This window comes from Pleurodeles waltl, chromosome 5, assembly GCF_031143425.1.
Source record: "Pleurodeles waltl isolate 20211129_DDA chromosome 5, aPleWal1.hap1.20221129, whole genome shotgun sequence".
Classification (NCBI taxonomy): domain Eukaryota; kingdom Metazoa; phylum Chordata; class Amphibia; order Caudata; family Salamandridae; genus Pleurodeles; species Pleurodeles waltl.
The window spans coordinates 115,136,077-115,163,458 of NC_090444.1; the positions used below are offsets into that span (position 1 = coordinate 115,136,077).

At 43.4% G+C, this 27,382-nt stretch overlaps 1 protein-coding gene across 2 annotated transcripts in view; it reads left to right on the forward strand.

The window, feature by feature from the left end:
- DNAJC27 (DnaJ heat shock protein family (Hsp40) member C27) overlaps positions 1 to 27,382 on the forward strand; it is a 157,299-nt gene that overhangs the window by 59,278 nt on the left and 70,639 nt on the right. For both annotated transcript variants that reach the window (XM_069233755.1, XM_069233753.1), the window contains exon 2: positions 22,751 to 22,833. In XM_069233755.1, coding sequence (XP_069089856.1) covers positions 22,799 to 22,833 — 35 coding nt within the window. In that variant the 5' untranslated portion in view covers positions 22,751 to 22,798. The remainder of the gene's footprint in view (positions 1 to 22,750; positions 22,834 to 27,382) is intronic.

Genomic DNA, 27,382 nt, shown 5'->3' on the forward strand with positions numbered 1-27,382 from the left:
AATAGGTGGGAGAGGTCTTTATTTTTTTGTTTCCCAATCTCTACTGCAGCTTATGTTTGTTGGGGTAGCGCCCAAATATGACAACCTTTGTCTTCTTGCAGTTTGACACTAGTTTGTTGGTAAGATTGTAGGTATTTAATGCATCCAGGGCTCTCTGCATTCCCACTTTTGTGTGATCCATTAGTATCATATCGTCGGCGTACTGCAACAGGAATAGACTGTCCTGCCCGATTTTAGGTGCTAACAAATTTGCAGTTTTTGAAGTTTTTCCTAGGTTGGCGAAGCACAGGTTGCAGAGCATGGATGCAAGGACACAACCTTGTTTGAGTTCTTGGCCTGTGTACACTTTAGCAGTTGCTGTGTTTTGGGTGAGCTTGCTTGGAACCAAGTTTGGGAGTAGTGTGTGATAATGGCATCCAGCAACTTTTTTAGGATTCCCCAGCTGCTTAATTTTTTCCACACGTTGAAAGCTGCAGCATAATCAACAAAGCAAGCAAACAGCGGATGGTTGTTTGGCCAGGTAGCCTGCTCGATCAGGTAAGATAAGGCCGTCATTTTATCTGTGGGAAAAGCCCATTCCCTGAAGCCTGATCGATAAATGGGCAAAATGCCCTCGCCATTAGCCCTGAAATCAAGATTGTTTAGTAATAGGCTTGCATAAACCTTTGCTTCGATGTCCAGCAGCACAATCATTCTGTGTTTGCTGTGTATTTTTCCTTTCTCTCATTTCAGGAGCCAAGCTGCAGTAGTTTACTTTAATTGGAATGTTACAAAATGTTTTGGTCTCTGTGAAAATTGTTTATCTGTATGTATTCCATAGAAAGTGAATCTTGAATTTCCACATCTGTGCCTGGAACATGCTGACTGTGTTGTACCATCCTGATACAAGATATCTTTTTAAGGTCAAGGTGAGAGGGCTGGAAATAAGGCTTGACTCTACTTTATCATAAAGTGTTAAATCAAGATTGGTCTCCTCTCCCTGGAACCATGAGGAGTATTACATACTGTAGACAAATATGTTTTAATTGAACATTGCTGAGATAGTTAGATTTATATGCCACTTTCTGCTCCTTTGAGATTAGAGACCTCTCTGCTTTTGCTCAACTAGTTGGACTCCTGAGCAAATCGATTTTCCTTTACCTTACTGAATCTTTATTCTATTCTGCCTTTTAGAGGCTTTACTTGCTGACGTCTCCTGCTTGGATCCCCTCATAAAATTTTCCGTTTTTCTTTAGCTTGTCATATTGCATATTAGGGAATTTTCCTTTCAAGGAAAAGTGTATACGTTCAATTAAGAATATTTGTTATATAGTTTGGAAGTAAAGTAAGCTTATTTAACTTTAAAAATGGACAATGCGATACTGGTGCCTAGCTTCTCTCCTGGTCCCTTCTCCAAAAATCTTTCAACGCATTCTCATCCCCCCACTATTCTACATTCCAACACATTCCACGCACATACTTGCACATCTATACACTACTTTACACTACATTCCACCACCCTTCTGGTCTACCAGGATACCATACTGAAATTGCTCGATTTTTCTCTACGAATTCTCTTAGCATTGTATTTTGTATCTTCTAATTTTGAATCAATTAAAAATATATAACAAGATTCATGTACTGACCACTTATCTTTTATAACCTTTTGATGGTTTGAGTTTGCAACTTTCACAAGTAGGAGCAGAAAATCCAAACATGCAAAGTGTTGCTGCATAAAAAAGCCAGAACTGGCTGAAGGAGTAACGCATGACAAAGATCATTTGGACATTGTGCTTCTCAATTTTAAATAGTGTCCTAGTCCATTTCGAATACTATTACTCTTTGCTTTGCATTGTACAATTAAATATAAACCCTGTTCACTTATTTTGTGGAATTCTACAATTTCATTTGCACCGTATATTAAAACTAGCAGTGAAACTGTAATCTTTTTGTAATTCAAAGAATTTTTTTTAACAATTATGCACCAACAAACCAAAAAGGTATATATGGATAGAAGCAATATAAGCATTTCTAACACAACATAATGAATAGACACACACCCACTAGTCTAAATTGTACAAGCTTAGATAGAATCCCGAATAGCCAGCACATTGTATCCTCTTGCTCAGGCAACTAATATTATAGTGTTCCCTATGCAAGATGATGGCAATCCTTACATTTAGTATTGCAAATGGCAAAGTAATAATTGTCAGTTTTGGTGAAGTGATAACAAGAAAATCCACTCTTATACAAAAATGGTGCCCTGTTGGTGAATAGCACCAGTTAGTACAAGTTATGTATGACCTGTGATCCTTGGTCTCTGGCTGGGTGACATGAAATGGTGAAGTACTCTTGTATTCATACTGTAAAAGACTCCAGTTGATTTATGATGTTACCATAGTAAAGTTTGTTTTTGCCCAGGCTGATGTGCAGCCTGTAAAACATCATTTTCATGAGCTCATTCAAGTATGCTTCTTGCGCGTTTGCCTGATGTCCGCTAGGGAGGTAACAATGGCAAAGATGTTGTTAGAATGAAATAGTGTGTAAAAATCCACTCCTTTATAGCTTGTGGAGGAAATCTGAATTTTTGTGCTCGCTATGCTCGTCAGCTGAGACCCCGCCCATGAACTTTGAACAACATACCAGGAAAGCTGCATTCAGTATCACTGACCTAAGGATAAGTGTGACAAGAGTGGAGGATTTATATTTCTATCAGATTGGCAAACGCAGGCTCTTGTTAGCTCCTATTAAAATGTTAGTTATCAATTTTTTCTTCACATCAATATAATTTGCTTGTTCTAATGTGGGTCTAATACTCAGCGTAATTGCATTATATTTAGTTAGGTCTCAGTTAGTGTTAGATAAAAATATAATACATTTAATATCAATAAACTAAAAAAGTGGTTCCCAACCTGTGGGCCAGGGACCGCTGGGGGTCCGCGAAGCCTCCCCAGGGGGTCCGCGACTGCTTGGAAAATGTAATAATATTAGGTTCCAACTATCAGTAATGACTCAGTGGGGGTCCCCGGATTCCAATAATGATTCAGTGGGGGTCCCCGGGCTGCAGTATTCATAAAATGGGAGTCCACAGAAGTCAAAAGGTTGGGAACAACTGAACTAAAAAATATATATAATTTGCAGCTGTTTTGAGTAAAAAATCAGAGGGTGAAGGAATATATAATCAGGGATGGCTGACAAACAGACAAAAATCACTTGCCTCGCTTTAAGTCCTAGGAGTATGGAACTTGTATCTTTCAATGTCCATATTGGATAGGGACAAGGACAACAAGTTTTCGTATTTACTGTGTGCACTGGAAAAGTAGACCCAACCCACTGAAGCACAAACCCTCTAGCTGCCAGTTTACAGTATGGATCTGTGAAAAGGGATTGTCTGCAACAAAGGCGAGCATTGTAGGCCCATGTATAGGTTGTTCAAGCTTGGCTATATGATACACTAATGCAAAGTCTTTACTTTGTATCCTCTTCGCTCTCATAAAGTCTGTCTTTACAAGACTGTGATTCACCGTGTGTGCACTGTACAATTGTTTGTCCTACACATGTGCGTCTTTCCACAGTTGCAGTATGCATTCACCTTAGAAGTAATACTAATTTGTATATGATATAGTTTAACTTATTCACATTGAAATGGAGTCATCAATAACTGCTCTAAGCATTTTTTTTGTCCTAAGGATGGTCTTGTTTGTTAATTAGCATAGAGACCAAAACATTGACATGAGCCCACTACTTACTTTTTCATAAGCCATGCATTCAGTTATCACAACCAGACAAGCGAAAGAAGGGATGACGAATACAGCAAGAGTGTCGCTCAAGAGTGGATCAGCACTTAAGCAAGTCGTTGAAGAGTGGATCAGCACTTACATGTCTTAGATAAGAATGAACATTTTGAAGTTTCTGCTTTGCATTGGACTCACATTTGCTGAATACATACCCCTTTGCATATTTATAAAATATCCTGAATTGGTTGATACAAAACATTTTGATGGATTAATTGAAGTAAATGTTTTTCATACGTACACCGTTTTGTCAATTAGTTTTCTGGTTAACTAGTTGTTTTTTGCTGATACATTCACATTTTGTTTTCAGCTGGATTTGTGCTTTAACACCAGTAGTGAGTATTTTATATAAAATGAGTACTTAAAGTAATTTTAAAATTGCTTTTGGTTAAATTATCCCGTTGACTGCCCAATGTTTGTTATGTTTTATCTTTAAGGCGAGTGCTGTAAGGAAATGCAGTGAGCTGTGCTTCCAGCTTGCATGACCTATGCTGGTTTCAGTATACACGTTTTAAAAATTTTAACAATTTGAGGCTACTAATAATGCTTTTTGATTGGTTCCAAATGATATGCACAAGCGTGAAAGCAATAACGGTTTTATGTGTGCTTTCCAAATAAAATGTGCACACAAACATTCCAATTTGAAGAATTTGCTAAACTATTGTGCAACTTTTGATACCACTTGTCTGAGGTATCATTCGTAAAACGTATTTGGTTTATAGCAATATGTTGAAAAACAGACTAATAATGGAGAACCAATATCAGCAACATGTTGACCAACAAGAAAATAAATTATGGGCTCACTTCTTCAGGAAAGTCACAAAAGTGCACCTGCAGGTAATGCCCTTCAAGTGGTGCAGATTTACAGCTTTTAGGAACCCACAAAAGTTTACAGAAGTAGGCCTGGAAACTATACTTGTTGCAAATGTTTGTGAATTTTATTTTTGCATGAACATATGTATATATTTTCACACGCAAAAATGTGCAGAGAAATTGCCAATTCGCTTTTTCTACATCACTTTTATTTTCCCTACCCGTCTGGAAAAATATTTCTGTCCATGTCAGTATTATGTTTCCAATCTTTTCCAGTGTTGGAAGAGATTGGAAATAAGTCAAGGGTGCCCTTATACATGTACTTTTTGGAACGTGCTCAGACTTGTAAGGCATTTCAGCACTGCAACTACTGCTTCCACATGCAGCTATGTAAGTAGATTTGTGGAAATGCTGCAGTATCAAAACCTGTTTGAACCCAAAGCCTGATATGATATGAACCATTGCATAATGAGCCAGACTGGTATCAGAGCTCTGATGTGATTCCAACACTACTGTCTACCAGTTCCCTGCAGGGCATCGAAAGTGACAAGTGGATTCTCAGAGCATTCCATCCTTTGGACAAGTAGATATTTTAGAAAATTCCACATCCATTGGTCAATTTTTTCCTTTCAACCAGCCCCCTTCAGCGCTGAGGATTCCTCCAACCCAGTGCTGAAACCTTTTAGATGTTTGGTCAGTTCAGGGGAAAGTCTTCATAACTATTTTCCTCCACAAGATAACCAGGCCACATTTGTGTCCTTTTTACCCAACACTTTGGAGATTGTAAAAGTACCATGGGTTGGCTGTTTCTTTGTAGGGGGGCATAGAAAGTTGCCAGAATGTGGCAAACATTTGTTTTTTGTTTTTTTAAATGGGAAAATGTGCTGTGCACCTTTTCCTAAATATTGCATCAACAAAAAGTTTGCTATGTGTGCTAAGATAATCTTCTACCTACATTTTCGACGCCGATGGAGTGGAAAAAAATGTCACTACGGTTTAGCAATTTTGCAAGTGGTTTTCAACAATACCTATTCTTTAGGTTCCTACCTACCTGTAGTTTGTGGGGAAAGTGGTGTGGAACTGAAAAAGGAAACACAGGTTCCCCACCAGCACCTGATGTTGGAGTGGGACAAGGAAGGCATGACAAAACAGAGACAATCCACCTCCAACTAGACGCTTTCGTAAGGAGAGTTGTGAAATACAATAAACATCACAGGTGAATTATTACAATGCAAAATACCTCTTGTTACTTTTGTTGATTCAAGATTTACTTTTACAATTTCAAAAATGATTTAAAAAATAACATAATACAGCTGCCCTATACCCCCAACAGATTAAAAAAATACACTCACAACCTCAATGCATACCATTCCCACTCAGCATATCATACTCTATTATACACCCATAAAAGCACAGATGAATTTAGTACCTGATTATTTTGTTGAAGGCAAGTCATTAAATTAACATAGTTATGATGTGGATACCGACAAAACGTGTACTTCATACCATATCACATAATTAATCTCACATTGCAAAAGATTCAAATAAAAAAATTACTTAAGCAAATTAGTTGCATAAGTGAACACAGAATACAGAGAAATTGATAGAGCGTAAATAATAGACTAGTGAACAGGAATAAGTCAAACTTGGCTGGCAGAAAATAATTAAGAACCACATGAAAGATAGAAATTACACGTTCTCACAATCACCCAAATGCAACCAAGACTTTGTATGGTAACTGTATGACTGAAATGTAGGTGCCAGCGTGCATTTCGGTGTCAAGTGTTCAGCCGACCACACACCTTCTTCAGGGCACAAGCTGATGCGTACGGCAAATATTAAAACCCCATGTCGCAGGAATGAGAGAGCAGCCCAAGATAATAATCTGAGTCACATAGTGTGTTTGTGGGCATGTGAGAAAGAAGCTTATATCTCTTCTTCAAGGACTGTGTACCTGTTGTGATTGAAACTTGCACTTCTACTAGTTGTGCTGAATCTATATGTTAGTTAAGTCTGTACTGCTGCTGCCGATATTTCAACTGTAGTGTGAAAGAGTGAAACCTGAACCTTTGTCTATGTTGTACCAATATTATCTGTATAAACGAAGCTTGTACACAGGACCAGCACACCTGAACAGCTGTATACACTTTCACTAGCCCACCAGACACCTACGCTCTGCCTCCCTGCCACACACTCCCTGCATCCACAAAAGCAAGATAGGAGGTTGCTCTTTCTCTTACATTGAACCTAAAACATGGAATGACCTCCCTCAACACATCAAAACCCCTCCTCAGTTATTGCATTCCGCAAGAAGCTGAGGACTTGGCTCTTTGAATAAACACAGAGGGAACCACACACCTGCCGGATTGTGTGGATACCCTCGCGTGTGATTAGTGCGCTATACAAATGGACATAACATAACTTACAGTTGCTGTCAGTGATGAAGCAGTTCTTTGTGAGAGTTTGATTGTGCTGCTGCAGTTTTGCTGCCAACTTCCTTTTTTTATGCAAGAATGAACTTATTTTGTGATTGCCACACCAGTTCTGTGCTTGTGAAGTGAACTTGCAGGACTATCCAAGAAACACCAGCAAGCGTCAGTATGCTGATGACTCAACTCTTGTAGCCATAAGTTGAGAAGATCTGAGAACCCTCATAATAAAAGTCAAGGAGCATAGTAAAAGAAGGGGGCTTTGACTAAATGTAACTAAGCATTAGCTAAGCCAATATGGCTCATCTTCGTGATCTATTGGCTTTGACAATGTTTTTTTGCTGGTGTGGTGCCTCATTGATAAAAATCAAATATGGGGAAAAAAGACACTACTGGCGGCTGAGTAATTCCTTAGGAGCCCACCTGCGAGGTGAAGTAGATGCTCTTATTCGCCACCACTCATGCTCGTGCCTAGGAAATGATGTGAATGCCATTGTTTATTTATCGATCAAAGATGGCTTTGTAAATGAAAATTTAATAGCAATGAAATGTGTTTTGTATTGTGCAGTGGCCCAGGCAGCAAATAGTAGCTGTCAAGCCAACCAAAAATAATACAATTAATTTATTAAAGTGTTACAGACAGTGAGGAGATCAAAGGCGCAATGGCAGAGCGGATAGGAGAAGCAGTGGGCAGTGAGCAGAGGCAAGGGAACAGTGGTGCATGCTTCATATTTATTTATTTATACTATCTATACAGTGCAGTGTAACCTAACTGGTATCCTGGTGCTTACCTCTCTTGAACGGCGCTGCTATTAAAGTGGCTAGAACAGTTACTACGAATTACATGGAAATTGCCAAGTTTTTAGTGCTTCCTGAAATGCATTGTCTGCAGGGAAGCAGGTAGTTTGTTCCAAAGCTGAGCCACCTTAAGTGCAAAAGCTTGTCCTCCCTGTCTTATTTTCAAGAATTTTAGAATGCACAGAAGATTTGCGGTCGCTGAACGTAGGTTTCTCCTAGGGACATATCTTTTGAGTTTCCTTTGCAGGGGTTTAGATCCTTAACCCTGAATCGCTTTGAAGGCTATACAAAGTGATTTAAATTCTATCCTTTATTTTATCCAAAGCCAATGAAGTTCCTTCCAGGTGGTGGAGGAGTATGGCATTCTTTGCCTGGTGCTAGTTTTGTGGCTGCAGCTTGTACTCTGTAAGGTTTGTTTATTTAATAATCTGGTATTTCTAGCAGCAGATAATTGCAATTATCGAGCCTGCTTAAAATAGTACTTTGCGCTATCAGTGCTCTAGCATGAGTGGGTAAGATCAGAAGGAGTTTCCTTAGGTTCCAGAGAAGTAAAAATCAGGTAGCTGCTATTTTATTGACATGGCCCTCCATAGACCACTTATTATCAAAGGTAATCTCCTGATTATGGACCATCTGTGAGGCTTTTAGATCATCATCCATTGTCAGTGGCTTGAAATCAGTTGGAAGCTCCAAGGAGACTTTACAAGGCGACCAACAGAGAATCTCTGTTTTGTCTCAGTTGAATTTTCAGGAGTTGTTACCTAGCCAGTTGATGAGGGCTTTCAGACAGTTGTGAAGAGAGTCCAATGCACCTGGCTTACTTCTTTCTAAAGACAATATCAATTGCATGTTATTTGCATAGTTGGCAAGCCTGATGTTGTGGGATTTAATGAGCGCTATCAGAGGCAACATGTAGCTATTGAAGAGAATCGGACTAAGGGTGACCATTGGGGGACTCCATACTCTATTGTTTTAAAATCTGAGCAGCATGGGGATAGAGAAACCGATTGACATCTGTCTGTCAGATATGAACTTATCCAGGTCAATGTCATACCGTCAACTCAACTCTTCACTAATCTTGACAGTAGTGTCTGGTGATTAATGTGTCAAAAGCAGCTGACAGATCAGGTAGTATCAGTGCTGCCAATTGACCACTATCCACAATAATCTGGAGTTCATCCATTGCCAGTACCAATGCTGATTCAGTACTATGCGGTGGTCTAGCCAGCCTACTCCTCCTCTAGGAGGTTTTGATCTTCCAGATGTGTTGACAGTTTCTTACTTACATACCATTCTAGAATTGTTACAGGGAAGGGTAATAAAGATATTGGTCTGTAAGTGCTAAGCACCAGAGAGTCAGCTGTGGGCTTTTTTAATAGGGGAGTAGCTATTGCTTTTTTTCAAGCCCGGGCAACAGGCCCACTTCCAATGATTGATTACAAATTTGTAATAGCGGGGAGAATAGCTCCTCGGCCGGATTTTTCCAAATTCCATGTGGTAGAGGATCAAATGGGGAGCCTGATGCAGTGGACATTGCTATTGCTCGAAAACTATCCTTGGTCATTGGCTCAAAAGATTCTAGCTTGTTTTGGTGACAACCACACTGGAAACATTCACCTCTTTCTGATCAATCCTTGAAATCTCATTTCCCGAAAGTACGCAGACTGCCCTTTCAGCTTGTTATCTTGAATGAGTATGTCATATGTCTAAGGCAAAACGTTCAAGACCAATTCCATTCACAGAAGCAGTAAAGGGTAAACAAAAACACCAGAAACCAGTCACAACCAGCAACGTGGCTGTGGACATACCAGTGAAAGACTTAATCTCAGGACAGTCCTAAAGCTTGTGAGAGCCCCTACTTGTGATAAGGCACCTGGAGTGAAAATTATAATGTAGATAGCTACCTTTCAGACCAGGCTAGATGTGAGGTAAAGGACAACAGAGGCTGTGGAGAACCAAATAGACCAGCATAGCCAGGCAGCTGATTTGGGACAGGAATTATAGAACTTGCATAAGGAGACCGATGACCTTAAAGGCATAAGTAGGAAACGTAATCTAAGACTAGCTGACGTCCCTGAAGATGAAAAACAAGATGACATGCTATCATGTCTAGTATCCTTAATACCAGCCATGATGAAGCAAACTTGTCAAACTTTCCGACAGTCTCATCTCCTAAAATCTAGACATACTGCAAATTAAGACATGCACAGACCCATAACAGTATGTTTCTCTAGGCTAGATATTAACATGAAACTCAGGAAATTGTTGGCAAGGAGGCTACAGCTACATAAATAGTACTTTAGAAATAGCCTTCTAGAACCCACCCTCATGCTACTTACTATATATGGAAATTATAAGGAATTTCATGAACCCAGAATCTTGGAGAGATTCCTAGGCTCTCTAGAATCATCTGCGCTTGAAGTTCTGCAACCTTGTGAGGGCAGAGAAACACCACAGCATGAAATGTGTACCACTAACAAACTAGACACTACACTGTTGCAATCTTGACATGACCTCCTGGAGTCTGTTACACAATGATGGACCAAAAAAGACTGCGCTAATGCTAGAGATAGGCACAAATCTAGATCCTTGCTGAAAGTGTGAGTAAGTATTGAATTGTACCACGTCCAATATGAAGATGTTAAATTCACCGAAGCCTGTGTGGCAGGGTGACAGTGGACATACCTGAGTATTGGGATTTTCAAAGTCGTGTTCCAGTCCCCAGCAGTGTCACTGTGCCTGAAAAGGAGTTAGGGATTAAAGTAAGTGAGAGAACGGACTGGCAGTAGCAGGGAAAGAAACAGGAAAAGGACAGACTGGAGGCTGAGGAGAGATCAGGTGCAAAAAGAGAATCTAGACTGTTTTCATCACTCCACCAGGAACCTGAGCGTCGGCCACAAGAGGGAACTTCACCATAGACTCCCCACTGAGGAGGAACCGAAAGGTGGGAAGACTGCAAGTAAAGACCTGGAGGAGCGGGAGAACGAGGACAGTCGGACTGAACGCGGACCAGAAGTCAGCAATCCAGTCACCAGGGAGAAGGTGCCTGTGCAGCCTCGAAAAGTCAGTCAATGTTACCAGATCTGCAGATCTAGTGATCTGCATAATCTTCTCAACCTAACTGTAATGTGCTTGACCCATAAACTTGTCTCCTATTGTGCGATTCTAGGTAAATATTTTATTTTACCAAGTCGCCTTTTTCTTCATCATTCTATAGGAGACCAACTTCAGATATGTAAGTTCAGTTTTTCTGCTGTACAAAACTTATTTAGATTGATTTAGTAATACATGGAGATTTTTGCTCCATGTAGTTTAACAATCTATCCCTCATATTAGGGTATGTATGTTCCCAGACTTATCTCTTAGTTTATTAATAGCATTGTCATTAAAGAGGGCGTAGAAATGTTTCTTGGTTCATATTTAAAAACTCTTAATTTTAATACATCTATTACTAAAGCATGACAGGTAGTGCACTGTCATTCACAGACAGACATTTTCTATTGAAATGGCCACAAACTTTCACTGTCATTCAGTTTTACTGATAAAAGTAAATACCATACAAACAGTGTGTGGAAATCTAGTTCGAGCAACTATTTGTTATTTGCACATTACCGGATAAAGCATTCTGATTTGTTTTGATCCTATTAACTTTTTTGTTTCCATCTCAGTTCAGAATTACAAAAAGTGTTTTTCTAACTGCTGAAATGTATTTTGAAATATTTGTGCAGTTCATTTACCCGCCATTTAAATGTTGTGTGCCAAGCACGATAGTTGGTCCCCAGATGCTAGTTTCTGGTCCAGGGAGGACCTGGCTTGAGAGTTTGGGCTGGACTGTTCCCATGGGGAACAGGGTCAAAACTGATTTGAATATGGCTGGGTCCAAACTGGGGTGGCGTGGTGAGCAAAAAAAACAGTGGATTAAACTCAGATCTTTGTGACTAGGAGTGAGTGTTTGCAATGCTCAGCATTCCATCAATCATCTGCTCTTTTTGCTTTTGTCACGCTAAGTGGGAATGTTATGCCCAGACATAGGTCTCATGCTCACTGCGCCACTGAATTCAAGCTAGCCTGGCTGATGATGGGTGATACCCTGAAACTGGTCCCAGGATGCTTGTTTCTGGTCCAGGAAGGACCTGGTTTGGCAGTTTGGGCGGGACTGTTCCCATGGGGAACAGGGTCAAGGCTGATTTGCATATGGCTGGCTCCAAACTGGGGTGGTGTGGTGGGTAAAAAAACGATGGATTAAACCCAGAACTTTGTTACTGGCGGTGAATGTTTGCATTGTTCAGCATTCCATTCATCATCTGTTCTTTTTGCTTTTAGCACGATTGCTAGACAGTTCACTTTACAAAATCCTCTAACTTTGCATTCAGAGAAAGAAAATAATACACCAATCTAAGGATACAATCCGTCCGCAAAAGCTCTGTCTTTGAACTCACAGCAAATGCGACAAGATAAAAACAAAATGTAAAGGTATCTTTATTGCATATTCACTTTGTGAGCAAAAAGAAGACCTTGTTCTTTTCCAACTCGAGCCAGGATAAAAGTAGCTTACCCTGATAAAATCAGACTCACTATAGCGAGTAGATTTCTCACGACCTGCCTATGGTCGAGGAGTGAATTGCGCTCAGGGAAGAAGCAGCTCCAGACTGCCCAGAGAGATGCATTTTCCCGACCGCGATCCAGGAGTATTGTAGCACCCGCAGGTGGGTGTTGTGAAATGGAAGGAGCTTTCCTAGAAGGGATTGAGGTCTGGAAATAGCAAACCTATTTGGAGATGAAGAATATGGGAGTCATACTGAGGCAAAAGGCTGCTTTAACAGTTACTGGCCTAAACTGAAAGAGGGAAGAACTCATCCTGTTGGTCATTATCAGTGGGGTTTACTTTGAGCCAGGGAAAAAAAGATTAGACTTTTAAGAAACAATAGAAAGCTCAGAAACATAAGGAAGTAGAAAGGGTGATCAGAGTGAAAGATAAACTCTTTCTTACGTACATTCATTTGGTTTCTTTTGAGTGACGGCTCAAGCAAGGAGGATTTGGGAATGGTCTCGGAGCTGTAACTATCTTAAAAATAAAAGAGAAGGAAGGCACTGGGAGAAAAGCTCTGAGAAGGACCAAGCCATAACACAAGCACCCTTTGGTTATATGTAAACAGTTATTGGAGGCATTTACAAAATTTGGGCAAGAATAAAGAAACTCCTCTACTAACATAAAAATTGCAGTGTATCCTGTTTGTACCGGCCGTACCCACAACTAATGGTATGAGAGGTGGGAGTGTCCAGGTTATGGCAATGGAGGCCATGGTGCAATAGTTGATGGATCAATCAATCAATCACAGATATTTATAGAGCGCACTACTTACCCGTTAGGGTTCCAAGGCGCTGGGGGGGGGGGGGAGGATTGCTACTGCTCGAAGAGCCAGGTCTTGAGTAGTCTTCTGAAGGCGAGTAGGTCTTGGGTCTGTCGGAGGTAGGTAGGGAGCGTGTTCCAGGTCTTGGCGGCGAGGTAGGTGAAGGATCTGCCGCCGGAGGTGGTTCGTTGGATGCGGGGGACGTTGGCGAGAGCGAGGCTCGCGGAGCGCAGTTGGCGGGTCGGAGTGTAGAAGGACAGAGAAAGAGAACATGGGTTCTACAACAGTATATTTGTAGCTCCCAAATGGGCTGAGTAATCCACAGCTCTCACAAAAATCTCAGGGAGAACAAATACAACAGCTGTGCTCGTCTCAGACTAATCCCGTAACCCAGTTGATTACCACACTGGCGCAAACTAGGGGGCACACTAACCAGGTTCCCACAGTAATTCTTCAGACGCCATTGGGGGCTGGGACTCCTTTTCTATAACTTTGAGAGAATTGTACAGGCTGCCAACTGGCCACTTGAACAATGGGCACATTACCTCAAACCGTGGTTGATAAGAGATGTACAGGCTTCTGATCAAACCATCTACCTTCCGGGAAATACCTCATATCCTGAGATTAGGAAACGTATGCCGGAAAGACTGATCTTTGAAACTGAAACTTAGAGACTTTGCTTTAGGAAGGAAAGAGAAACTGGTAAAGACACCACACCAAGGACCGTTTTTTCTACATGTTCATAGACTGGCTAGATAAATATTTGTATACCCTCAAAATGCAACTAAAGAGGAAATTTTCGATAATATTTACATGAAACGTTTTTTGAAAACCTTACCAGTACATACCCAGAGCTGGATGAGGCAACTTTAAAGCTATCAATGTACATAAGACTGAATATGCAATAACTAGCCCCAACCTCAAGCCTCTTTTTACGTCTGATAAACCTCAGTACTTTGAGTATGAGGAGTGGGGGCCATATTGACTGGTTTTGGCCAACAAAAAAGCAGAAGCAGCCTGTGGAAATTTGATGGGTACAAAGGCCCTTGTATGGGTACTGTGATCAGGGATTCCATTTCACTCTCCTATAAAGGTGAAGGGTAGAGGAAGCCCAATAAAGTCAGGGTGTAAACAATTAGTTATTCATAAGAACTTGGTATGTCTTAACAGATCTTTCCAGGAAGACGGGTTAGCGTTAAATGTGTTCTTGGAGATCAAAAGAAATACCCTGTGACTGGGATTTACTTGGGAAAAATCTAGGGGGTAAGAACTCATACAGAAGTTGAAGTGGTGGCAGAGCTCCCAGAGGCCTTGATCATAGGTACTGATAATGAAGCCTTTAAAGGTTATTTATGGGACTCTCTACAGGGGATACAAGTCATGGGGAAGGGCACAAGACTAGGAAGGAGCAGAAGCAGGAAACAAATGAGGAGAACTGTTAAAACTCTCTCATGACATATGGCAGGGGGACCAAAATTTGCAAGCTGCCCATTTGAAAGACCCAAAGTTCCAAGGTGCTTGTGTGAAGGCCCAGGAGGAAGGGAAAAAGCTCCAAGTAAACCCTTCTTTCCATGTTTAAAAAAGGGTGGTTGGGAGGTTTGCTGTTTTGGATGAGTGGACGGGTACAGAAACCTCTTAGTTCTGATGGATACAACTACCTGTGGATTCCTCACCTAATGAATACTCCCATGGCGCCAGCATTCAACGGAAATCTTCTTCCCAGCTTCTGCACGTCGACGAGGACGTCACATTAGCCCACGCAACGCCGTCTGACGTCATACAGGCAATAAGAGGTCCTCGCCGATGTCAGTTCCCTTTTTTCCGTGCATTCGAAACGGTTATCTTCGAGGGAGCTACTGTTACTTTCGTGGTTATAGTATATATTTTCTGCTGTGTGAATTTTCTCTGCGGTTATTATGTCTCAGAGGAAGTCGGGTTTGCAGCCCTGTCGGGAGTGTGGGGGCAAGATGTCCGTTATTGACCCTCACTCCGACTGTTTATGGTGCTTAAGCTCTGATCACGACGTCGCAACATGTGATTCATGTCAACACATGAATCCGAAAGCCCTAAAAGAACGAGAGGCTAAACTCTTCATGGCGAAGTCAAAGAGGAAGGAAAAAGGCATCATAAGAAGTCCTCCTCGCCGAGGTCTCATCGGCGTCATCGAGACTCCCGGTGCCGTAGGGATTCACGGCGTCATTCCAGCAAGGAGTCTCGTTCGAGGTCGCCTTCGGCTCGGCGTTGAAAGACTTGGGAGGTCAGTCCCACGGTCACGCCACATCCGTCGACGCCGTTGCCTTCTCCGGCGTCACCGACTTCGCCTCGACAGACTTCAGTGATTGAGGTGACGCAGCCTCAGGTGTTTTCTCCGGCGTCGCAGACGTCGAGGCTGGTGTCGGGGTCGCCTTCGATCCAGGCACCCCAGTATCCGGCTTTTCCTGCCCATGGAGCCGATAATACCGCATTTTTGAATGCAATGTATACCATCTTTCAGCAGATGGCCCCAGGAGGTGCTCCAGCTGGTCCTTCGGGGCCGTTGGCTTTTTCCTTGGGTGCTCCGGCGCCTTTACGGCCGGCACCCTTTATGCCCTTTCTCCCTTTAGGGAATGTGGGCTCGGCGCCGGTGTCGGCGCCGGTGGCCGCTCCGGTGGCTCCAGAGGTTTTGGCCCCGGAGGTTTTCATCCCGTCGACTTCGGGATTTTGACCTGTGACTCCGGCGGGACCATCAGAAACTCCAAGACGCGACTCTCTTCGTCCGGCTCCTACCTCGGCGCCGAAGCTGCCTGTGGCGCCGGACATGGCGTCGGATGGATCCGGAGATCGGCTCCAATCCTCGACTTCGGCGGAGGCCATGTCGACTCCGCGTATCGAAGAAAGGCTGTACTCTAGAAGGCGTGCTCTCCGTCTTTTGGAAGAGCAGGAATACCAACAAGTCTTGGAGGAAGGAGAGATTGAGGACTCTGGTGATGGACTTCATGGTCTGGATACAGCCAGTGGGCTGGATACTTCCCCTGAGTGGGACCTATCATCTCCAGGGGAGTATACGGAGGAGGCTGCAACCTTTCACGCTGTGGTGAGAAAGGCAGCTAACTTTCTGGAACTGCCTTTGCCGGTGGCAGAGGCGAAACAGAATTTGCTGACTGAGGTGCTACATCCGGCCTCTACTGCAGCGGAGCCTCTTTTGCCATTCAATGAGGCTTTGCTTGATCAGGTGTTAGAGGTGTGGAAGAAGCCAGTATCTCCCTCGGCTGTTCATAGGGCTGTGGCCAGGAGATATCGGGCTGCGCCATCTGACCCTGGCTTTCTGTATAGACACCCTACGCCGGAGAGCTTGGTGGTGCAAGCCTCCTGTTCTTCTAGATCAGCGCCTGGATCTTTCCCGACTGTACCAGGGGACAGGGACTCCAAAAAGTTGGACGCACAATCCAAAAAGATTTTTTCGTCCTGCAGTATGGCGTTGAAGGCCACCAACGCGACTTGCATTTTGGGGAGATACATCCATGCTCTTATGGACGACATATCATCTTCGTATACGGAGCTTCCCCAAGGACTTTTGAGCATTGTTTCGGATGCCCAGGCTGCCGCCACCCAGATTATCCAGTCTGGGTTGGATACGACCGACTCGGTGGCTAGGGCGATGGGCACGGCTGTGGTGGCGAGGAGACAGGCTTGGCTCCGCAACTCAGGGTTCTCTGCGGACGTGCAGTCGACCCTGTTGGACCTCCCGTTTGATGGGGACAAACTGTTTGGAGCCAAAGCGGATTCGGCCTTGGAAAGTTTTAAAGAAAGCAGAGCCACAGCCAAGTCACTGGGACTGCAAGCCCCTTCTTCTGCCTCCTCTAGGTTTTTTAGGAGGTTTCGTGGTTTTGGACGGGGTTCTTCCTCCTCTTCCTTTTGGGGGAGATACCAGCAACCTGCCTCTTCTCTCACCTTTAGATCGATTAGAGGGAGAGGTAGGATCCGCAGCAGGGGAGCCTCTCAGCAGCACTCTGCCTCTTCCTCATCCTCTGGAGGGGTGCAGCAGGGGAAGCAGCCTTAGGCTTCCACCAGTCCCCACTCACTCCTCTCCTGTAGGGGGAAGGTTACGACACTTTCTTCACAAGTGGCAGACTATTACATCGGACACTTGGGTTATCAGCATTGTGGGGAAAGGCTACACCCTTCCCTTTCGGGAGTTTCCGCCCCCCATCCCGCCCCGCCCATCGTATTGTTCAAAAGAACATCTCCTGTTGCTAGAACAGTCCTCCTATTAAAGGGCGCGGTGGAGTTGGTCCCAGAGCAGGAAAGGGGTCGAGGTTGTTACTCGAGATACTTCCTGATTCCCAAGAAGGATGGTCGGTTGAGACCAATTCTGGACCTGAGGATCTTGAATTGGTTCCTCAAGCAGGAAAAGTTCAAGATGCTGACCCTAGCTCAGGTGCTTTTGGCGTTGAACAATGGAGATTGGATGGTGTCTGTCGACTTGCAGGATGCTTATTTTCATATCCCGATACTCAAGTCGCACAGGAAGTATCTCCGGTTTGTGGTAGGGTCGCAGCACTATCAGTTTGCGGTCCTCCCATTTGGTCTTACTTCAGCACCTCGAGTCTTCACGAAGGTGATGTCGGTGGTTGCGGCAGAGCTCAGGAGAAAGGGGATAGCAGTATTCCCTTACCTGGACGACTGGTTGATCAAAGCCAAGTCCCAATAGCTTGTGTCGCATCATCTACAGTCAACAACCCAGTTGTTCTTCGACCTGGGCTTTTCGGTGAACGTGCCCAAATCTCACCTAGAGCCCTCTCAACGTCTCCTGTTCATAGGGGCAGTACTGGATACAACATTGAATCGAGCCTTTCCTCCGCCTCAGCGGATTCGAGATATTCAGGAGTTGGGTCCAATGTTTCGAAATGGAGCGGTCATTCCAGTCCTCAAGGTCCTTCGTCTGCTCGGTCTGTTTGCCTCCTGCATACTGTTGGTCACCCATGCTCGCTGGCACATGAGGGCTCTTCAGTGGTGCCTCCGAAGGCAGTGGTCTCAACACAAAGGAGATCTCGAAAGTTCGGCCAAAATCTCCAGAGATGCTGCTGCGGACTTGAAGTGGTGGATTGCGGGCGACAATCTTTCACAAGGAAAGCCGTTCGCGCAGTCACCACCGGTGACCACGGTCATAACGGATGCCTCCACTCTAGGGTGGGGAGCTCATCTGGGGGATCTGGAGATCAAAGGGCTTTGGTCTCCAGAGGAACAGATTTTTCATATCAATCTGTTTGAGTTGCCGGCGGTACGTCTGGCTCTCAAGGCCTTCCTCCCATCCCTTCGCGGTCAGTCTGTTCAGGTCCTAACGGACAATACTACCGCAATGTGGTATATAAACAAGCAGGGAGGAGTAGGGTCGTACCTTCTCTGCAGAGAAGCTCTTCGACTATGGTCCTGGGCAAAGGACCATCGGATTTGCTTGGTAGCAAATCATCTGGCCGGAGTCTTGAATGTACGTGCGGACAATCTCAGTCGCCATTTCTCAGCCGACCACGAGTGGCGTCTCCATCCAGATCAAGTCCGTCTAATCTTCCAGTTGTGGGGGGTTCCTCGGATAGATCTGTTTGCCACCCAGGAGAACACGCACTGTCCGTTATACTGCAGTCTCCAGTATCCGGTGCAGGGGGTTTTGGGGGACGCGTTTCAGAGGACCTGGTGCGACCAGTTGCTTTACGCGTTTCCCCCCATACCCTTGATTCCTCGAGTATTGAGGAAAATTCACCAAGACCGGGCCCAAGTAATCTTAATAGCTCCGGATTGGCCTAGGAGGGTGTGGTATTCCGATCTTCTCCAACTCTCAATGTGCCCTCCGCTCCGTCTCCCTCTCAGGGCAGACCTCCTCTCGCAGTCGCAGGGGCAGGTTTTACACCCCCACCTCCAGAGCCTGCACCTTCATGCCTGGAGATTGAACGGGGCAACCTGAGTTCCTTCTCTCTCCCGCCTGATGTAGTGGATGTTATCTTAGCGGCCAGGCGACACTCCACTAAAACTATATACGCTAATTTCTGGTATGGTGGGGAGAGAGACAGATTGATCCCTTACGTGCTCATTTGTCAGATGTTTTATCTTTTGCTTTGTCTCTAGCGCAGAAAGGTTGTGCAGTGGCTACTATTAAAGGTTACTTGTCTGCCTTGTCAGCCTTCATTTGTCTGCCAGACCAACCATCACTGTTTAAGTCTCCTATTGTTCTTAGATTCTTGAAGGGTCTTCTAAATAAATATCCTCCAAAACCATTCGTTATGCCACAATGGGATTTGTCCTTGGTCCTGACTTTCCTTATGGGGTCCCCTTTTGAGCCTATGCATTCTTGGCCCTTAAGGTACTTAGTTATTAAAACAGTTTTCCTGGTGGCCATAACATCTGCAAGGAGAGTGAGTGAGTTGCAGGCTTTATCAGTAAAACCCCCTTATACAACTTTTTATGCGGATAAGGTGGTGTTGAGGACCAAGGCTGCTTTCCTTCCGAAGGTTGTTTCACCCTTCCATTTGGCCCAGACAATCACTTTGTCCACGTTCTATCCTCCGCCTCATCCTTCAAAGGAGGAAGAAAGACTACATCGCTTGGACCCAAAGAGGGCGTTAAGCTTCTACATTGACAGAATGAAGGAATTCAGGCTGGAGGACCAGCTGTTTATCGGATACGTGGGCAAGAGGAGAGGAAAGGCAGTCCACAAGAGAACACTCTCCAGGTGGGTTGTTCTTTGCATTAAAATCTGTTACTCTTTAGCAAAGAAGGATCCTCCTGATGGTATAAGAGCTCATTCCACCAGAGCTAAGTCGGCCTCCTCGGCCTGGGCTAGGGGTGTTCCTGTGGTCGACATCTGCAAGGCCGCAACTTGGTCGTGCCTTCACACTTTTGCGAAGCATTACTGCTTGGACTCTGAGGTCAGAAGGGACGGCCATTTTGCACGGTCAGTGCTGCAGGATTTATTGGTTTGACCATACAGGCACCCACCACCGGGCGTGGTACTGCTTTGGGACTCTATTCATTAGGTGAGGAATCCACAGGTAGTTGTATCCATCAGAAGAACGAGTTACTTACCTTCGGTAACGACTTTTCTGGTGGATACATTAGCTACCTGTGGATTCCTCACGGTCCCACCCGTCTCCCCGTTGTCCTTGAGTGTACTCCTCTTGGTCTTTGGGGCTGTATTAGATTTTGTATATATGGATACTTGTTCATGTATATATATATATATATTTCCTTGCGTATATACATATTTGATTTATATAAATGTTTTGTTTTAGAAAGAAACAAGAGTTCTATTAAATCTATAGCCTTTTCATTGAAATGTTGTGTACTTTACAATGTTATCAGATGTTGCCTTGATCTCTCATTGCATAGGGTTATTGTTCTCATGCACGTAAAAAATGTTGGTACTGACGTCGGCGAGGACCTCTTATTGCCTGTATGACGTCAGACGGCGTCGCGTGGGCTAATGTGACGTCCTCGTCGACGTGCAGAAGCTGGGAAGAAGATTTCCGTCGAATGCTGGCGCCATGTGAGTATTCATTAGGTGAGGAATCCACAGGTAGCTAATGAATCCACCAGAAAAGTAGTTACAGAAGGTAAGTAACTCGTTCTTCTGGAACTTTTTGGGGAGCAGGTCTTTTTCCTTGCACTCAGTCATCTCCTTGTATGAAGGGCAGCAGGAGCAGGAATGTTTGTGGTACAAAGATGGAGCTGATGAGCAAGTCATTGCCTGGGTAGGAGAACATGTTGACCAGATGAGTTTGGTGGCTGCTATTAGCTGTTACCTTGTGTTTGCCCCACCCCAAGGAAGAATTCTGTTCCTCTCTATGTGCTTTGAAGTTTTGGAAGCATCAAGTGGTGATATATGGTCAAATATTGCTGAAAATGCCTCTATGCAAGTTTACCATTAAGATTCTAGTTCTGTGTTCCTTAAACAGATGTGAGTGGTGGTTTAAATAGTTAAAAACCAATGTTGGGGTGTTTTATAATTTGTCCACCTTTGTTGACAGTCTTGATATAAAAATCACAGTAGTGAAATGTGAGTCTCTTTCTTGGGAAAAAACTAATTACAACATAAGAAAGTATATTGGTGAATTTGATTATGTATATATGTACTGGCCTTAATAGGCGTGGCCAGGTATGCACAATACGAATTGGGACACTGCAGACATATACTTTAATCTGTTAGTATTCAGATTCTCTCACTTGTAAAGGATCTGGGCTTCATACCTCACCTCATAAAAAGTCCTTGCATTCATCAAAAATTGCATGTTACAGAACTTAGGGCAACCATTAGCGGAAGTAACAGGGGAACAAAGGTTGCAGAGGTACTGTTAATTTCTTTAAACGTCAAGCGTCTTGATGATGGTTTGTGTGCGGTGTTTGATCACTTGAACTGTTCTCTCTCACACACCATGGCAGTTTTATTAGTATAGGCCTTTGGAAGGGTTCTATGTTGAAGTGAAGTTTAGAATGAATTGGAAGATAAGGCAACATGAGTATTAAAGCGCTTAGTGCTGTACCTCTTGTATTGCTCTTGCTCTAAATATTATGGGCCTGATTTAGAGTTGGGCACAGGGGCTTACGCCCTCACAAACTCGACATTTTACCCATCCGCTGTGTTACAATTCCATTATAGCCTATGGAACTTGTAAAAGGGCGAACAGGTGACCCGTCACATTTGTGCGGAGTGACCCATCCTCCAAACTCTAAATCAGGCCCTATGTTTTGAAAAAAACACGTGCACAAACTATACAGTGCAGTAGCAGTATTGGTTCGTCTTTCATGGCAAAGTAACTACACTGCCCTTTAGAAACGTAGAACCATGTCATCCTCAGCATAAAAAAATGTAATGTCAGGACTACTTCCCCCTTCTTCATCCTTCTCAGAGGCTAGTACGAAAAATCTAGGCTAGTCATGTTTGATTGAAGCTAACAAATACAATTAAAGCTTGCTCTAAATACTGCACCACACAATACTGCAAGCCCTGTCTTCACATAACCATAACATTTGATTTTTATGATGTTATTGCCTCTTCAGTGTTTGTGAAAAACTGTAAGTAAAACATTTAAATCTAAAAAAGAAACTTCGATCCTTGAACCTTTATTTTACCTTCTTTCACTATGACGTAGCTGCTGTCAGATTAAAAAGGCCCAATTTAATATTTGGTGGCCGGAGCCATCCTCCGCCAGGAAATCAGAGTAAATTACTCCAGCGTCCTCACAGAGGTTTCAACTGCCAAATTTATAAGTAACCAGCAGACATTTCAAGCATTGACAGGAATCACCGTCAAACTATGCCCCCCGAATCTAAATCGGGCGAGCAAACCATGGTCTTGGTGAGGAGGGCGACGTTGTGACAGAGTTTCCCCTCCACCAAAAATTAAGTTGTGCCCAAGGTCTTTCAAACACTAAAGCTAAATGTCACTGCAGTGCCCTCAATTATTGCATGGACAAAGAACAGAGACTTTGCTTTATCTTTTCTGGATATTTCTATTTTTTCACTTTTCTGAGTAGTTGCTGTGATCTCTCATTGCAATTTGTGACTCCTGTTTGAAGCTGTATTCATCACTTATGTTTGCATTTTTTCTTTCCTCTAGAGCTGTATTATAAAGCGCTACTGTGAGAAGAGATTTGTTCCGAAATACATGGCAACAATAGGAATAGACTATGGAGTAACCAAGTGAGTATCCTTATCCTTTGGCAAGGGTGGTCTTGGGTGGTAAGCACAGTCAGCCTGGAGCTGCTGAATGTGTAAAACATCACTTTGACATTGGGTGAGATTCCCTCTGCACATACTTAGCACAGTGATTTTTCACAGGCGCATTTGATTTCCTTCCATTGTAGATCATTATATGGAGAACATAAAGTATGTGAAGTAGGTGCAAGATATGGGCTAATTTCGAAGAATGTATGTGTCCCTGCAACTTTAAGCAGACTGATGCATTGTTGATTGACCAATAAAGGTAGGGGATACAAAAATGAGGCAGAATGAAATGATGAAGTAGAACACTGTGGAAGGGTAAAACATTGCGATTGGGATAAAACAAGGCAAGAAAATAGAAGAAGAGAGATACCTGGAAGCAAAGGAAACAAGAAGGAAAACTTCACAAAATGTGAACAAAAGGTTGACAGGAGAGAAAAGTCAATAAGGCAGAGACAGAGTTAGAAAGAGGTCATATACTCGATTAGGACAAATGCAGGGAGAAAAGAATGTTCTTGATAACAATTATGTCAAGCAAAATATAAATATATTTCATGCAGTGAATCAGTACATTAATTAGGCTAACAAAGTAAACAAATAAACCAAAGATCGCAAAGGCCAGACATAAGAGATAAGGCATAAAAAGCAAAGAACAAAAAACTGGAGAGAATAAAACGAAGTACATGGGTTTAAAAGGATTGTGGAATGCTCATTATGAGCATGGACTAAGAGTTGCAGGTAGAAGTGGGAATCAACTGAGCAAATACCAGGTGGAAAAATAAATAAGAGGGAGAAACAAACAGTGACAAAAAAATATTAGAAACAATAGCGGACATATTGCAAAATAAATGAAACATTTTTTAACAGGACCAGCCAAGGTGGCTGATGCACACTAGTGGTGCTTTCTGACCTCTTCCACCATCGCCACACAATGAGGCCGGGACCTGCCACATCCAACCTATGAGAGACCAGATGAGATCATCGTCCATCCCCGGCACCCAACGCTGGGAAAGTCCCGCTCTGTGGTGCCATCTCTTGGTCTCAGCCACACCAATCACCCGGAACCAGACGCAGAAAGTACAAAGTCCCCACCTTTCAACACCGACACCTACCTCACTCCTGGGCGTGCAGGGATGATCCCAGTGGTACAAGGGGCCACAATTTCCCAACCTCTCTGTAGACGGCCTTGGCCCGAGACACGATTCTCTGCACCTTGCTCAGCCTGCTGCTGGCGGCCAGGCCTACCGAAGGCCCCTGGGGGAATTCTCCAGAACCGGACAACAACATCCTTGTGTGGGCTGCAAAACCATTGGTGCAGCCCGCATGTACTCGCTTGAGCCTGCTGTGCCCACCATTCTGGAGCGGTGGAGACCCATACCACCACCAAGCAGCCCCAGAACGGGAGGCCAGGCTACACCTGGGGGTCTGGGAACATAGGGAGCCCTGGCTGACAGCTGGATGCCCCGGGCCCAATTGGCAATTTCCCACCTGCATTTCTGCCCCTTTTTCCCTGACACAGCAGCACACCAGATATGCGCCCGCAGTTGGCCACACAAAATACCTGGGGCTAGGGACCCAGCCCTGGCTGCACGTGCCCCCTGCCCGGGTGGGAAAAGCAGCATGGACCTCTACTGAGGGACCCGGTAGACCCGGCGCAAGACAGACTCTGAGCAGCTGACTGAAGGTTGGGTGACCACCTGACATGGAGGCAAATTCTGGACAGGACTGTAAAACAATTCAGGACAAAGGGTCAAATTCAGGACAAAAGTTCAGGATGAAGGGTCAAAATTTGGGACAAAAGCTCAGGAGAAAAAGTCTGTTTTATGGAAACGCCAAGGAGAGGCCATACCCCACTACTTTATACATGCATTTATTTACTATTTTCTACATAGCATTATTTATTCACTGTGGTCTTTATGTGATTGCCACTAGGTATGCCACATTCAGGTGGCACATTATGCCCTTGTACAATAGTAAAATAATGCCGTTCAGCACAGTGTCAAGGACATATGCCCTATCCAGGTTGTTGCTAAGAACTGGATAAATAAGAAAGAGAAGAACAAATTGGGACAATTCCTAAAATTAGAAGAGGTGGACCTGCCATGAGAATCCGAAAGCATTGGATGCCTGGGGAGTTGTCTCACCAGAGAGGCCAGATACAGAAGAGGTACTGTTAAGTGGTTGAACAAGCAGCGTCCACCTACCCTGGCAAACTCTGCTGGTGCAGTGGTCCGCTGGTCACGTGTGTTAAGTGTGAGCAGGGGCCGAGCCCATTGGAAGGTTGTGCTGGGCAATTTAAGCCCATGTCTTAAAATGATTCTGCAGATGAACTAAAGCTGAGCCAGTGATCCAGCTCATCCTTAAGTGCCAAAGTACATGCAGAATCTTCAAAATATTTGGGATGTAAATTTGACAAGCAAACTGTAAGAACACTCTAAAGTTTTTCTAACGTACGAAGTGTTTCTTTAACATATGGTAGTGTTTTCCCCTTTATATACAATTATACCCCAGATTGAACTGGGAATCACTTATCTTTCATTACTTTTCGATACCTAGGGATTACTATTTACCATTCCTCCACAGATTGGCAGAATGGAAATCTGGGCAGAGCAACCCGGTCCCTCTGAGCCCAGTTTGCTTTTTGGACTTTAGGTATTAGGCCACCCGGTACTAGTGAATCATGATGGTGCTATCCCGGTTATTGCATCATTTTGCAAACCTTCACCTGCTCACCTTTCATTCCTTCTTCAAACACTTCGACACAACCAACATCAGAAGTGGTCCTATTAGGCGTATTTCCCTACCCTAAGTTTGAGAAGCCCTCAGCCTAGTTCCTCAACCTGCCTTTTTTCTAGTAAAACACTGGTATTACACTGCTCTGGAAGGGTTAACTTCTTCCGTCCATACAGTAGTTGTTCTTGCCACATCGAGGCAACTACTCAAGGCAGTGGTTTAAGGGTGCCTAGTTTCAAAACACTGCCATGATTTCCCCTCTAGAATACTTTCTACTAAGCGCCACAGGGTTCCGTGCTCTGCTTCCCTATGGTGATAGGTAAAGCAGCTGCAACTGGGGGGTGGAAGGAACAGTTTTTTGAGTCAGTTTGTTACACAGATTTTTTAAAAATTGTATGCTAACTCTGCATACATAGCCCAGCACTGTTCCTCTGTAATTATGCAATGGAATCTATTGCTACATGCCTGGCTATTTTCATGTTATGTAACTTTTGGTATACAACAATAAAATCTTTTAAAAAACATAAAGTAATGTTTCACTTTAGTGCATTAGATCACCACATTGCATTGACCTTTATTTGAAGTAAAGTTTTTTAAAAATGTACTTTAAAACATTCACTAACTCTCCCTCTTGACAACACCAGGAGTGAATAAAGTGACCCAATTATCTGGTGTCCCTTATATCATGGCCAATATTATTGTTATGGATGGTGGAATATTCCAGGCTAATAAAACATACATGTGTTTTTTTTTTTAACACAGTCCATCTTAGACCGAACTACTTGAAAGTGCTCTCAAATGTCGCTATCAAGTACATTAGGTACATGAACTAATTTGATTTGACTAAGATCACACAATTTAGCCATGCAGGCAATCCGAGATTTGAACCCAGGCTTCCCGGTCATACACAGTGCACTTAAGCCACTGACTAGATTAATTTATTTAAGGAAGACAGTGTTTTGTACAGTTCTGTAAGATGACTAGTATACTGTGTTAAATACAGATCACAGGTTAATCTGACAATATCTAAAGGTCCATATTGAAGGTAAGGGAAGGCAGGGAACACAAGCTAATATCATTGATTTTTTTAGAAATTATGTAGCTATTCTAGAGGTGGGCGAGCCACTGAAAGCATGAGCCAGGCTTGAGCCTGAAGCCTGGCTCAGCTTGACGTCCTGTTGGAATCACAAACCAATAACAAACCAAGCTTTCTTGTGGCTTCTGCCTGCTCCCTCCATTCTACCCAGTATGTGGCTTTAGGGCCAGTGCTGCTTATTTTGAAACTGGGGAACCAGGTTTGAGCCTCTGCATCGGTTCAACATCCTGTGAATCTGGGCAAACCACGTAATCTCCCCTTGCCTATAAACAATGAATATGTCCTTGTATAATGTAAGTGGTGGTCAAGTAAAGTGCTCCAATACCTTTGGGTCGAGTTCACGCTATATAAAAATTGCAGACAAATGCACAAAAAAGTTTTTAAAATTCTGAACATAAAGAAATACAAATACCCATTTCCTGGGTGATTTGTACAAAACACCTTTCACATCATTAATGCATATGAAAGCACTTTCATATATATGAGTTCCAAGTACCAGTACAAAAACCTATTGCATTTGATTTAATAGACTTTAATGTGACCTATTAAAATCACTGCTTCACATGTTAAAGAAATACACTTGTCTTGAATTTTATAGTATTTTACATGATGTGGGGGTTAGTGAGCGCAGAGGTGGAATCAAAGACGTGGCTAAAAAGAGCAAAATGTTCCATAACCATTTTGTTGATCTTTCACTGT